Here is a 16178-nt window from a genome sequence, read left to right on the forward strand (position 1 = left end):
TTAAACACTTCTGCTGGCCACCAATCTCCCCAGACATGAACGCTATTGAGCATATCTTGGATGCCTTGCAATGTGCTGTTCAGAAGAGATCTCCACCTCCTCGTACTCTTATGGATTTATGGACAGCCCTGAGAGATCTATGGTGTCAATTCCCTCCAACAGTACTTCACACATTATTTGAGTCCATGCTCCATAGTGTTGCAGTACTTCTGCATGCTCGCTGGGCCTACAATATTAGGCAGGTGTACCAGTTTCTTTGCCTCTTCAGTGTATTTTCACTAATAAAATTCACCATACGCAATCCATCACAATTTGGAAAGAAAAGTGATGCCTGTACCTACTTCACTAGAAGAAAAAATTGATCTTTATTACCCACTGTTAAAGCTGTCGGGGGGAGTCCAGAACGCAGCAATAAAAATCTTTGATCATTTGCCCAATAACATAAAATGTCTGACAGGTGGCAAGACAAGTTTTAAATATAGTTTAAAATCATGTGTCCTGGACAATTCCTTCTATTCTAATGATGAATTTCTACTTAAAAGCTGGTAACCAGAAAAAAGAGAAAGCTTTTTAAAATTGTTGTTGCATGAGTAGGAATAAAATGGTAATGTGATCATTAATGTTAACGCTGATTATGTATACATATCCTGTAAACTGACTTATTCCACATCATTCTGATAAAAGAAGCATTCAAATGATGTATCAGACATGTAAATAACTAACTATGCACAGAGATTAAACAAAGAAAATTTTGTAGAAGTCTCTTGAATATTTTATGAGAAAAAGGTACATAAATTATTTTTTGAAAATAAAATTTTTTAACTTCCATAAAAATGTTAAATATATATAATCCAAGGAACTTAACAGTAAATGTGTTAATTTCATGTAAAGCATAGTACAAAATTTCACTGTTGTATCTTCAAAATTGTTGATTTGGTGCATCTTTTAATAGTGTGTGTTTTTCATGAACATCCCCCCCCCCCTTAAATATTCACTAATGGGTATGAAGCAGATGACTTTGCACAAAGGGAAAGCATTAATAGTTTCTCCATGTGTTAATAATATATCTCCATAATGTTAAAATTGATTATAAATACAAAAATGCAAAAGTATTTTACTGATACTGCCAAAACAAAACTAATATCAATGGTTATTAGAAGATAATGTGAGATGTAAACTTAGGTAATGTGAGTCATATCATTCACCATAGCTACTGACTACATTAAACACAGAGAAAACTACCTATTCACAGGGAACTTCACCAATATACAAATTCAGTCTTACATCACCTATGGGTGTAATAGTGAATTAAATGTTAACTGATTATATTTACTTGAGAAAGGACTGGAAATCATCACATATAACTTCACAGCCTGGCCACTTGCAGACCCCATGACCATAAAGTGGATGCATTTTGTCCCCACAACTTTCAAGAAGCTTCTCCTCTCCAACACCAGCAACTCCATTCATGCTATCCCTGCGGCCCAACCCTATAGTTCCCAGAAGTCCTGAAATAACAAGTAGTATACTACAGGTGTGAAACACTTTGAAAAAAAAAGGATACAACTAATATTGTGTTTTACCTACGCCACAACACATTCACTTCATTTCTTTTTAGATTCTAGAAACATGAATAATACACTGAGGTGACAAAAGTCATAGGATAGCAATGCAGATGGCAGTAGTATTGCATACACAAGGTATAAAAGGGGAGTGCATTGGCAGAACAGTCATTTTTACTCAGGTGATTCATGTGAAATAGTTTCTGAAGAGATTATGACAGCAAAATTGGAATTAATACACTTTGAATGCAGAGTGGTAGTTGGAGCTAGACACATGGGAAATTCCATTTTGGAAATCATTGGGGAATTCAATATTCTGAGATCCGCAGTATCAAGAGTGTGCTGAGAATACCAAATTTCAGACATTATCACTCACCATGGACAACACAGTGGCTGATGCTTTCAGCTAATGACCGACAACAGTGGCATTTGTATACAGTTGTCAGTTGTAACAGACATGCAACACACAGAAATTAATGTGGTATGTATAATTACATCCATTAGAACAGTGCGGTGAAATTTGGCATTAATGGGCTAAGGCAGCAGATGACCGACATGAGCTCCTTTGCAAACAGCATGACTCCACCTGCAGTGACTCTCCTGGGCTCATGACCATATTGGTTTGACCCTAGGTGACTGGGAAACCATGGCCTGGTCAGATGAGTCTCAGTTTCAGTTGGTAAAAGCTGAAGGTAGTGTTTGAGTGTGGCATAGACCGCACAAAGCCATGGAACAAAGTTGTCAACAAGGCACTGTGGCAACTGTTGATGGGTCCATAATGATGTGGGTTGTGTTCACATGGAAGGGACTGAGTCCTCTGGTCCAGCTGAACCTCTTGGAGACCACTTGTAGCTATTCATGGTCTTTATGTTCCCAAACAATGATGGAATTTTTATGGATGATGGTGTGCCATGCCACCAGGCCACAACTGTTTGTGACTGGTGTGAAGAAAATTCTGGACAGTTGGAGTGTACGATCTGGCCACCGACATTGCCCAACACAAATCCCAAATACTGCACCAGCAACATTTTCAGAATTATGGATGGCTATAAAGGCAGCATGTTCCAATATTTTTGCAGGGTACTTCCAATGGATTGTTGAGTCCATGGCATGTCAAGTTGCCGCACTATGGCAGGCAAACAGAGCTCCGACAAGATATTAGTAGGTACCCCTAACTTTTGTCATCTCGGTGCATAGGTATTTAATGTTTAAACAAATCAGTTGTTCTGTGTCCAGTTTTTTTTTTTTTTTATTTCAATTTTCTTGCTAGTTAGTACACAGAAGCAAGTAGCATACAGTCATAATGAAATAACTTTCACCACAACTGAAGTTTAAATGATTTCTCAGTGTCAAGAACAATACAGGTGAGGTACAAGTTCCTTAATTTTGATATAAAAAAAGGAGAGAATAAATTATACACATTACTGAAACTTGAAAAATTCACAAGAGAAAAATGTTGTAAGTGTTAAATTATTTTGTGACTGCAATGACAAACTGATAATACAGCATAAACTGGAGATTTCAAATGTGCTTGCACTGTGCTAAATATGCAAACACATAAGGTGAAAATGTAAGTGAGTTCGTAGCTGCACCTTCCCGCAGAAGTTTGATTTATGTTATACATTCTGTTCTTCCTTATAATTGCTTACAATTTTGTGTTTCAAAATTTCAGAAAAATCCTAAAGATAATTTCATGAGTGAAACAAATGAAGAGTGAGAATGAACTCACATTACTTTACAGCTAATATGAATTTTAAGTCATTCAACGTGACCAAAAGCACAAATATTCAAAGGAGTTGAGCTCACAACTTTCCTATGGCATTCCATGTTCATATGTTCACACAGAATGTTGGCCACTTACTACACTGCATTATATTGGATGTAGTCTGTAGTTTAAACCAAAGAAAAAAAATGTTGTATCAGAAATGTCAATATCAGAACTGGTCATTTGTTATTACAACTCCAACACAAACATGATTCAGGCCTTTCTATGTAGTCTACAAATTTTGTGTGGTAAGTAAAAATCTATCAGAAGGCACAATGTCCGAAAAAGGCTCCTGGCATTTTATCCCTCATTTTATCATCCTGCCTATCGTTGAAGGATTTGTCATTGTTTCTGGGGTGCCAGGAGACATTTTTGGGACCTCACTTTTTAATTGATTGTGGAGATACCAGCAAAAATGTGTTTTTACAGTCTCTGCCATTTAGGCTTCTCTGCATGACAAGTACGTTGTGTGGAAATAGTATTTGCCTGCCTTATCAACCTGCTCTGTAGTGCAGTCTGCACCTAGGGAGTATGGGAATAATGACTACTTTAATGCCTCTGTGTGTGCTGTAATTAGTCTAATCTTACCTTCACAGTCCTTATAGGAGCAATGTGCAACAGTTTGAAGTATTTTTCCAGGTTCTTCACATAATACTGGTACTTGCATCATTTTAAGAAGGCTTTTTTTGGGACAGATGGTATCTATCTTCAAGCATCTGCCTGTCCAGATTTTTCAGCATCACTGTAATGCTCTTCCTCAAGTCAAATCAATCCATAACCATTCATGCTGCTGCTCTTATTGGAATATATTTAATACCCTCTTTTAGTCCTATTTGGTATTGGTCCTACACACCTCAGCAGCATTCTAAGATGAGATGCACAAATGCTTTGTACGCAATCTCATTTTTAGACTGATTGCATTTTACCAATATACTCTGCCACGTGTTTTAACTATAACTGAGCATATGTGACCATTTCATTTTATATCCATATTAACTGCTACACCAAGCTATTTGTATGATTTGACTGATTCCATTTGTGACTCATTGATGTTGTAGTCATAGGATACTACTTTTTGGTGATTTGTGAAGTGCATAATTTTAAATTTCCTTACATTTAAAGCAACTTGCCAATCTTTCTTTCTTTATTTCTTTTTTTTTCAGTACCCTATTTCATTAAAGATATCTGCATCATCACAAAAAGTGTGAGGTTACTGTTAGTATTGTCTGCCAGGTTATTAACATAGAATGTGAGCAGAAAAGGCTATATGCACTTCCCTGTGGCATGCCTGAAGTCAGTTGTGGATGTTCTTCCAAGATAACGTGCTGCATCCTCCCAACAAGGAATACTCTGTCCAGTCACAAATCTTGTTTGATCCCAATATGATCATACTTTTGTTAACAAATAGTGTCATTCTGACTCAAATGCTTTTTGGAAGTCAATAAATACTGCATGTACCTTATTGCCTTGATCCATGGCTTGAGAAAAGTGCGAGGGTTCAACAACTGGTAGACATCAATATCTTTGGGTATTGGTTTAGTGAATCACTTCTGCTACGCTTCTTGTAGACAGGTATGACTGGTGCTTTCTTCCAACTAGTGGATGCAGTTGCTTTGTTTGAGGGATCTGCAGTATATTATGATTAAAATGAGAGCTGCAAATTCAGTGTGGAATCTGACAGGAATTCCATCGAGCCAAGGAGCCTTGTTCAATTTCAGTGATTTCATCTATTTCTCAATGGAACAGACAGTAATGTCTCTATATCATCATTTTTGTAGCAATGCAAGAGTTACACTGGACACTAAACTTGGTGCCACTGATGGCCCTAATATAAGGGTAAAGCTGTCATCAACCCAAAGGTTGGTTTGAACCCCACAGTGCTTTATTAGACATGGTCCTATTGGAAGTGGTATGCCATTGCCTTCCTCTGGCTTTTGAACTGACAGAGTCTGCCAATAATAGGAGGACATACAGTTTAATGTGGATGCTCAACCACAGTGCAACTCAGTATTTTTCACATTAACCAATATTTCCAGAGGCAAATGAAAAGATAAGTGACAGATAAAAATCCTAGGGCTGAGCAGGGATGAAACCTGAGACCTTCGGATCTGCAGTCTGACATTTTACCACCCAAGTCACATTTATATGAGATCAATATTCCTTTGGGTTTTGTGAGAGCTCTTTCAATAAGATGGAAAAGCTTTCAATAAGATAAAAAAATTATATCAACCACACTATTTAAGTATTGGATTCTAAAAGTTTACTCCAAACAAACATGCAGTTTTGTAGAAATTGTATCACCAAAAATAACTAGTAGTATTACAAGGCTATTCAGAAAAATCTCCAAAACCAAAAGGTCAGAAATTTAATCTCTGAGGTTTTATTGGTGCAACCAATTACTGGTGTGCTTCTGGTATTCAGCTGAGTTGCCATTTCACTTTTATGTAAAATGAACAACCTAGTCATCTTACTCATGTGATGCCAGCTTTGCTGTTATGTGTATTCGCTGCCTGGACTAGTTTTGTGCCATTATTTATAGTTAAGTTTGGCTCCTGATGCCCATCATACCTACTGTTGCTCTTTTGTTTTTCAGAAAAATTCTTATCGAGGATAAAAGGTCATGGTGTAAAAGCCATTTACAACTTGTTCTTAGACTCGAATACCCTTAATGAATTAAATGTAAAAAGTAGTGAACTGTTTATCTTGTGATGATGGATGGATATTGATTGTAAAACATGTTAAGTAATTTGGTTCAGGCCATGAAAACACATATAACAGAATTATAAACAATAGTTCACTCACGGTATTTAAAGCACACTATATGAGGAATACTGGGAAGAAATTTTGGAAGGTGCATCAAATGTTTCTCTAATCTATTTTATTTCTTACTTCTAGACAAATGATTTCACAAAACATTTGACCTTCTTTTTTAATATATTTTTTTTATTTCCAAGTTTTGTTCAGGAAGTGTTAATCCAATATATTTAAATATTAATCAATATTTTATCTTTATTAAGAATATAAAGACCAAGAGAAGGCAGAAAAGTTCCAATTTATGTTTTGATTTAATATTTGTTTTATTTTTTAATATGAAAGAAGGAAGTCAACAATTTCTGATGTGAGGAGAAGTGTAATTCTGATAACTTCTGCAGCTCTTGAGATGGTCAGTGTTCATGCTCGCTGTTGCCACTATCAAAGAGCAGTTAGATTGTAGTTGTCGGAAGTCCTTCTGTTCTAAAGTGGGTAAATGTCAATGTCTGTCAAGAATTTTCTCACTCCTTTTTCAGGTAACTCCATAGTCCTGCATGATCTTTTCCAATGTCAGACCTTCTCACATGCTTCTCTGCCATCAACATTGCTGGAACATCTTGCAAATTTACCAGGCACCTTTTGTGGTCAGCCATGCTTGCACATCTCAAGAGATGATGGATATCATCTTGCACATAATTTGGCTTTTGTGCCCAATATCACTGAAATTAAAATCTTCTGGATTGTCAGGCTCATCATCTTTCTTCAAACAATTTACATTTTGGCCCCTCCACTGGGATCTTCTTCAGAATGTAACTTCAATAGAGAGTACAACAAAAAGACTCTCACAATTAAACCCATTGGCCATTCAGGCCTTCGTCAACAATAGATCACACACACACACACACACACACACACACACACACACACACACACACACACACAAATGCAACTTGCACACACGACTGCAGTCTCAGGCAACTGAAATCACCACACAGTGTGGGACATTTTTATGGGCCGAAACATTGCGATGTGTGTCATGGTTTTCAGAAGGTGGTCCTTTCCAAGGATTTGGTGCATCTGATGTCACTTCTGAGAAATTTAAAAATGTATGTGGTACTTGTTCATTTATTCATGAAAAAAGTAAATGAATATTGGGAAAACAATTGTATTGAAGATAGTGTGGTTTCAGTTGCCTGAGACTGCAGTCGCCTGTGCAAGTTGCATTTGTGTGTGTGTGTGTGTGTGTGTGTCAGTCATCTATTGTTGACGAAGGCCTTAATGGCCGAAAGCTTTAATTGTGAGAGTCTTTTTGTTGTGCCTATCAGCAACTCAGTGTCTCTGCTATACGGTGATTAGCAACTTTCCTTTTCTTTTCATAATATTGGTACATTCCATCCTGGATTTTACATTGTTCAATAGAGACTACAGCTATAGGCTTCTGGCATTGTGGCTTCTGACCTTCAAGGAGGCGAATACATGACTGCATTGTTTGAGAGCAATACAAACAATGCCCTGGAAGCCACACCTGCAGGCAATAATATTTTGAGTAAACATTCCCTCTCTCTTGCTCCGCCCATTTCATTTCTAGCCAGTAATGTTGGACCAACAATGGTAGCCACAAGAGTTTTAGCCAATAAACCCCCTTCTTTGGCATTAGTGTGGGAATACTTGTTTTACTACACTACCCAATGATGATGGCCCACCAGTGATAGCCACAAGGTTTTTTAGTCTATAATCCCTCTTCTTCAGCACAACTGTGAGAAAAATCCCCTCTATAAGAGAAGATGACACTGGTCTCTAACAGTGCTCAATCTATCATGGACGAGACAAGATCCTGAAGAAGATCCCACCAGAGATGTCAAAAAATTGATTGTTTGAAGAAATATGACGTGGACAAACAACCAAGATTTTAACTTTGGACATATTGGTATCTACCAGCAGCTTATGAATCCTTTAGTTTTTGCATGTCATATGAAAAAATGTGGAAAGATTTGGCAAGACTAGGTCAGGAAAGTGTCAATGCCTGCAAACAGCTTTCTCATGACTCTTTCAGGTAATTCTGCTCTCCTGGAGGATGTTTTTCTCTATCAGTCCTTCTCGCATGCTTCTCTGCCTTCAATGTTGCTGGAACATTTCGCATTTGCCAGGTGTCTTTGGTGATTGGCCATGCTTGGGCACCTCAGAGGTTGCTTGAGACATTCTATAGTTGAGTCAGAGTAATAAAATCCTGGACAGCTATTAGCACTACAGCCAGCTTTCAACTATGAATCACCAATGAGTGCAAAAAAGACAGTAGGCATCTGTACAGCTGCAACAATACTAAGACATTACAACAGAGATGCTTACAAAATTGCTTTCCCAGGATATTTTGTTCTCAAAATGCCCTGAATTTAGTACCTGCTTTGAAGGCAGTCTTTTTAACAGTTGAATATCACATCGATGGAACTTTTTAATACACAAAATGGCTAGTCCTTAAAAAGATTAGCTTTCTGACACTTAATTTACATAGTTAGCAGGAGATGTTCATGAAATATTTCAACTTTCCCTCAAATAACTAATTAAGGTTTTGATAATTAACCTGATTTAATTGAAACAATTTTTTTTAAGCTACAACTCACACTGGTCAGTTTGATACCCCAATGATCTCAGCATAATTATTTTGTAGAAAAATATATGTAATTATCAAGCAGAGAAATTGTGGGAGACCTGTATTAATTCGATGATGCTGGACAATGTTTGTTTAGTGCATTATTTTAAGTCTTTTTAGTTACATAAGATATTAGCTGTTTCTTTCAATGTAAGCTTGGAAGGACAGTGTACTTACCATTGATTCCTGGGACATTTTTATGTGCCGAAACATTGTGATGTGTGTCATGGTTTTCAGAAGGTGGTTCTTTCCAAGGATTTGGTACATCTGATGTCACTGCTGAGAAATTTAAAAACATATGTGTTACTTGCTCCTGAATTCACTAAAAAAGTAAATGAACACTGAGAAAACAATTATATTGAAGATACACTTCATTACTTAATTAAATAAATTATAGCTTATATAATGTTCCTATTAGTTTTGCATAATACTTAGCTTTACAGCCAACAGAAAATAAATAAAGGTAAATAAAATAAGTACAATTACAATATAAATTAAACATTTAAAAAAAGGAATTCCACAGCACTTTGGAACTCCGCACTGCAGTGGGTGTCATTATAGCTGAATAAAACAGGTTTTAATAGTTTTGTTTCAGACCAAAGTAATTTCTTGCAAGCTCTGGGGAACAATGGGAGATGAATAATTTATATATCTGTAATTATGTACAATAGCTTCCACACATCAAGTCAGAGTTAATATAAAAAGTAGACCCCTCCACAGTGAACCACAGACAGCATAAGATATTTTGTCCATCGCAGTGATGTGATGAATACAACAGTGCTGTTTGGCAATGTCTTACAGGACACCCAGGTAGTGCGGACTTCCAAAATCTGTCTTGACTGGACCAAGAAACAGTTCAGCAAACATACCTTCAGATTTTTCTTCATTTTAGTCTTCCTTTCTCTTTTTAAATACATCCACCTGTATGTTTGTGCATGCAATTTTATTACATATTGCATACTCTAGGCCCACATCATTCAAACAGTTCCACATTAGCACTGTTTGCATGTCATGGTGAAATAATAGACTGTGAGATGAAATACTGAAGTTATTGTAAACCACCTTTGGAATGCCGGTGACTCTCAGGAGTATATCTGCAATTGATACTTTCATTCTTTCTTGCATTTCACAAGCTGTTCCTGAGAGAAGCATACACCATTTGTTGAACTACATGTTTGACTCTATTTAGAAGTTGTTGAGTCCGACACATTTTCTTTTAACAAAACCAGGTGATGCATGTATCTGCACATCTTATGGCAGAAATGAAGTTGTTGATACTAGACATGATGAATTCAGGACAGTGTCAGCATTTTTCTTGAAATAAGGCTGAAGTAGGTACATTAAACTATATGGAACTCACAATTCCGATGCTTTTTAGCAGAACTCCTTTGTCTCTCATTTTTGTTTACACTCTTTTGACTTGATAATGTAACTGTATAACTTCCCTGATGGTGTGCTGTCTTCAAAATGAAGTTATCTAGCAATACTTCATTCTTCAGTTGCAGTGTGGCTCAAAAACAAAATTGTAGATTTGTCAAGTATGTGTCCTCATTATGTACCTCATTTCGCAGATGAAACTTTATTTAATATTGAAATAGTATTTCTTTTTCTTGAAATAATATTTTTTAATCCACTGTCTGTATTTTTTAAGCTTTTGCAAGAATATTTAAATAAAATGGAGCTCTCTCTCTCTCATTCTGCAATATGTGGATAGAGTTTCAGCTCATTACTTTGTAATCTCTCTAACAACAGATTCTCATTTATGTCTCAGATAAAATTGTATTCCTTCATCACATTTTTCAGAACTGTTTGATGAAATATTTCAGCCAGCTGGAAACTGCCTACATATTCTTTACCGTTCTAAGCCCAACAAACTCTAAAATGTCATATTTTATTTCGAGCTAATTACTGTCATTTCAAAAGTGGCAAATCGTTTGAACACTACAATAACAGTAGGTCCTGCAAGTAAATGTGAATTGTAAAACCTTGTATGTTCTCATGCTACAATAGAAATTGCCACTGCTACTTATAAATAGATCAAGATCACTGAAATACTTTTTTCTTGAATTTTTATTCAAACATCTTTTGGCGCCACTCATTCTTGAATGAAGTTAAGTTTTAAATAAAAGATTTACAACTCATAACTGTATTAAAAGAAAATCATGTCCTATTTGTGTAAGTGATGCAAGACTGTAATGATCAAAACACGTAAATGTAATGAAACTATTAAAATTCAGTTGATGCACTCCATTTTTACAGTTTGATTACTGTGAAGATCCCCAGAGTGACATTCAGTTCTTGTCATTCAAATAATTTACTTTGTTTCAGAGCAGTTGCTGATGGAGATATACCCCTACTTTTCAAATGAACAATTAATGCTTTAGAACAAATTCACTTTTTAAGACTTATACTGCAAGAGCTATCATATAAAATTTATTTAGAATATTTTACTTGGCAAAATGAATGAATGTTTTGTTGCTGAAATTATTAAGATCCAAACAGCCTAGCAACTTTCCACAGTTATATTTTGTTTTTATGTCTGCTCACAGTAACTGAGGTACATTTTCCCAGAGATTCTCATAATGTCCCCATTTTGTAAGGTATCTTCCTGCTTCAATAAGCTTGTTATGAAAACATACTGTCTTGCACTTAAAAATCAACTGAAGATGCCTAACTTGCATAATGAATACTGTACAATTATTATAATTTGTCACTGATGTACTAATGACAAAAGAGTTTGAAATGCCTAATTTTAGTTACAAAATCAGTTCACACACAACTGAAATCGCTTAAGAATAAAACGCAAACTTCTCCAGAGAAAACAATGATTTTGTTGTTCAGCATTTTTGTCAGCTTGTTAATAACGGTGAACAGCACATGCTTGTTGTGATGTACCCTCGATTAAATATAGAGTGCATCTGACCAAATAATTCAGCTTTATTGTTTTGAAGTTTATAGCAGTAAAAGATGTGACTGCATCTGAGAAGCAATTGTCTTCTGATCTTCAACTTTTCATTATTGAAATTCTTTGTTTAAAAGTATAATTATAGCAAACTAATGCACGCTTGCTCTCTTAAGAGGATGAAACTGATTCTGTCTTGGATAAAATATTTTTTTTTACTATGAACTTCTCCCCAGAAACACGTTACAATTTGATATGATGTTCTTTAATAAGTTCATTTACAGGACAACATATACAAAAATATCTTTCACAATTATATTAAAATTTTTCTTGCAAAAATATAAATTAATATGCTTCTCTCCTCCCACTTACAGAACTACACCACCTTTAAATTTATCAATGAAGTTACAAATTTTGTAGCAGCAATGCACTTATTATTTCATGGATTTGTACTTTCTGTTTTACACAGTAATGCTGCCTGTTGTGGTATGCATGTCTCTGAACATTCAAACTGCACACTTCTGTTTGTATCTTCTTCTCTTTTCTTCTGCTGACTTCAGTCCCAAATTAAAAGTTTTTGCAGGACTTATGTCATATTAAAGAATGGAAAATTTCACATATCAGGTTTTCTCTTGCTGTGTTTTGTTGGCTGTTGTTTGATATACCAATGTATTTTATTCCTTGTAACCTTGAATTAAGCTGTCAAGTTTTCTGGTTTTCTCTATGAATATATTCAGGTTTTTTCTGTAAGTATTAGTCCTGAACCTCCTGTGTAAACTTGATACCATAATTCAGAACTGCTTTTTAAACTAAAGAAAAATATCTTTTTTTTTTTTTTTTTTTTTTTTTTTTTTTTTTTTTTTTTTTTTTTTTTTTTGTACCAAAGCAGCAATATCGGTGTTGATGTTCTACTGGATGCTTTCTTGTAGAGTACTTAAGCTGAAGGAACAATATTGTTGATACTTCTGCACACTGACAGGTCCTCCTGCTTCTCCTCCTCCTTTCTCTTCTTCTCAGGTGTCCAGTACCAGATACTACTTTTATATCATCACTATTTTTAAAGCTGCCACAGAACTTTTCCTTCTCTATGTCCAAATTCTTTACTTGTGCCTCCTCTAAGCCTTTTAAATGTTGCTCAAATTTTCCATTAGCATGCTGTGGCACTTATTATTTAATTTACATGAATATTTCGGTGACAATGTACGATACACAGTATGTCAGCAATATGTTCTTTTTTCATGCAAGTATAAAAATTAAAAACAGATTTCTCTTGAGAATAAAAACAGCTGCAGACCTCGAAGATGAAACGTTATGCCACCGACTTACCACTACAATGTAATTTTGACATTTCATCATATACTCCTAGGAAATGGGGTCCAGTGGAGGGGCCTCATGTTGACAATTCAATTTGAATCAAGGATTTTTGCTCACCCAGAGCTGGCAAGTTTTGTTTGTTATCTCCATGCCTACCTGCACTTTGTGCCTGAGCTTGAGCAAGCACCATTGGTTGAATGCCAATACCCTGCTGCAGTAAATACTGTCGTTGTGTGATTTGTAACTGCTGCATGAGTTGCTGTTGTTGCAGTGCTAACTGTTGCAAAGGGCCTGAAGCTTTCTTTTTGTCCCCTGACTGCAGTAGATGTGTCTGCTGTATGACATTCAGTTGCAGCTGTTCTTGTAACTGCTGCATTGCTTGCTGTAATTGCTTCATTCCAAGTTCAGCCAGCTGCTGTTGTTGCTGAAACAAACAGATAGTCACAGTTCCTTACTTTCATAGTGTAACACTAAGATCATTTATTTTTCTAACTTCAGCTTTTTGCTTCCAATGCAGCTATATGACTCTTAATGGTGTAAACCAGTGGTTTTTTTAACTACAATTAGTTGGACATTTTTGTCATTACTTAGTTTAAAATGAAACAAGTATTTAAACTCCAAAAATGAACACAGTTCTGAGATGTTTGCTAATTTAACAAAGAGACAGGTGGGACTGAATACACTTACCTCTGGGAAGTACTACTCATAGTACAGGCACTGCAAATGCATAAAAATAAGTAAAATCTGTTCCAAGTTTTTGAACCAGGGTTCCTTCTCCAGGGGGAAACAAGATGAAGAAGCTACAACAGCTATGACAAGAGCAGTATTGCACTCAAAATCCACATTAAGATAGTTCAGTGATGTGCAGAGACGATGAGAGACAAATACAAAGAAAAAGGAGCCAGGGGTATCTATTTTTTTGGGGTAGAGGGGGTGAATGTGTCAACAGCAGAAGATCAGTAAGCATAGTTTGATTATAATAAACAGGAGAAATTGCAAACGAATTGCTGATGGGTAAGGAAGAAGAAAAGAAACTTGCAGGGAAAAATTAATAATTAAAAAAATGGTTCAAATGGGTGTGAGCACTATGGGACTTAACTGCTGTGGTCATCAGTCCCCTAGAACTTAGAACTATTAACCTAAGGAGATCACACACATCCATGCCTGAGGTAGGATTCAAACATGCGACCTTAGTGGTCGCTAGGTTCCAGACTGTAGCACCTAGAACCGCTCGGCCACTCCGGCCGGCGAAAAATTAATAAAACAAAATTATAAAAAATTAAGTATACTACACACTTTAAAAAAAAGACGCAGTGTGAAGGAATTATTAAAATGCGATGGAAATTGCCAGATGTGGTGTACATCTATAGACAAACAAATGATTACATTTTCAGAGAAATTGGATGATTTGTACAAGAGAAAGAGCTTCACAAATTAAGCAAGTTAGCACCTTGTTGGTCCACCACTGGCTCTTATTAAAGCAGTTATTTGCCTTGGTTTTGATTGATAAAGTAATTGGATGTCCTCCTGAGGGGTATCATGCCAGATTCAGTTAAATTGGCACATCAAAACATCAAAATCTCATGCTAATTGTAGTGCTCTGCCCATAATGCTCCAAATATTTTCAACTGGGGAGAGATTTGGTGACTTTTCTGGCCTAGACAGGATTTGACAAGCACAAAAGCAGAAACTCCTGCCACGTGTATGTGGGCATATCTTGCTGAAATGTAAGCCCAGGATGGCTTGAAATGAAGGGAAACAGAATGGGTCATAGAATATTGTTGATGTGCAGCTGTACCATAAGGGTGCTATGGATGACAGCTAGGGGAGTCCTGCTATGAAAAGAAATGGCATCACAAACCATTAGTCCTTGTAGTTAGGCCATATGGAGGTGAAAGTCAAGTTGGTAACTCACAGCTGTCTGAGCGTCTCCAGATACATCTTCACTGGTCATTAGTGCTCAATTTCAAGTGGAACTCATCACTAAGGACAATTCTACTCCAGTTACTGAGATTCCAGGCCATACCTTGGCCAGCAAGGTCACTGGATCTCTCCTCAGCTTAGAATGTTTGGAGCATTATGGGCAGTGTCCCCCAACTGTGTCAGGATTTTGATTATCTAATGCATGAGCTGGATAGAATTTGGCACAATATCCACCAGGAGGACATGCAACAACTCTGTCAATCAATGACAAGCTGAATAACTACTCGCATAAGGGCCAGAGGTGGACCAACGCATTATTGACTTTCTCAATTTGTGAAGCTCTTTCTCTTGGATAAAAGTCCAGTTTTTCTGACATTGTAATCATTTGTTTTTTTGTATGTGTACATCACATCTACTGGTTTCCATTGCATTCAGATAATACCTTCATGGTGTGTCATTTTTTTTGTCTTAGAGTGTGTATATACAGAGTACATTTGTGGGAGGGGGAGAGGTGGTACCTAAAGAGAATAGAAGAAGCAAGGAAAAATACAGAAAAAGAGGAAAAGAGAGTGGAGTGTGGGAGGCTACTGTAAGCTGAGTATGGGAGATTCACCAAACTAAATGATATGCTGGAATGCAAGTCCCTATCTCTGAAATGGGTATTTGTACTGGTTGAGGAAATCCAATTAACCCAAGAGGAGTTACAAGCACTGAGGTCTGTTGCATCATCCTGGACATCTGCAAGACAGACACATTACCCACATTGACATCAAGCGAACCAATAAACAATACTCTCTCTACACTGACAGCGCTCACCTAATTCACATGAAATGCACATATCTATGGTAAATGAATCTGCTGAAACACTATATCCCTCAACACTTCCACAAATAATCTCTCTCATGTTTTTCTCTTCTGTCTACTCCACCAACACTGGCCAATGACAAACTCCTGTGCAGTCTGTTCCTATCCCTCTTCACAGCAACAAAGACCCTTCTTTCAAACCACTCAGAAAAATATCCTCCAGCAAAAATTTTCATTAGCATCCAATTCTTACACAGCTGATAAGATTACTTCATTAAAATTATGATTTTTCGAAGAGACACCCTGTATAGCCATTGGTGGGCTTGCCAATAACTGAAAATATGAAAGTCATAAGATACAGTCTCAGTTAAAACAACACTCACCCACTCCCACTTTCTCTAATTTTTACTTGCATATTCACCATCAAGCACTCATGACGTAAAATTACAAACTTTTTTTTTTAATATAATGCATTGTTAAAACTCATATGAATTAATGGGTAATATAAGA

General features: G+C 36.4%; 1 protein-coding gene across 1 annotated transcript in view; it reads right to left on the reverse strand.

Annotated features, from left to right (window-relative positions):
• Positions 1–16178, reverse strand: part of LOC126249483 (forkhead box protein P1) — a 777252-nt gene that overhangs the window by 168805 nt on the left and 592269 nt on the right. The window contains exons 6-8 of the mRNA XM_049951136.1: positions 13098–13365; positions 8903–9004; positions 1334–1508 (exon numbers count right to left, since the gene is read on the reverse strand). Of these exons, the coding sequence (XP_049807093.1) occupies positions 1334–1508; positions 8903–9004; positions 13098–13365 (545 nt within the window). The remainder of the gene's footprint in view (positions 1–1333; positions 1509–8902; positions 9005–13097; positions 13366–16178) is intronic.

Source organism: Schistocerca nitens, chromosome 3, assembly GCF_023898315.1.
Source record: "Schistocerca nitens isolate TAMUIC-IGC-003100 chromosome 3, iqSchNite1.1, whole genome shotgun sequence".
Taxonomy (NCBI): Eukaryota; Metazoa; Arthropoda; class Insecta; order Orthoptera; family Acrididae; genus Schistocerca; species Schistocerca nitens.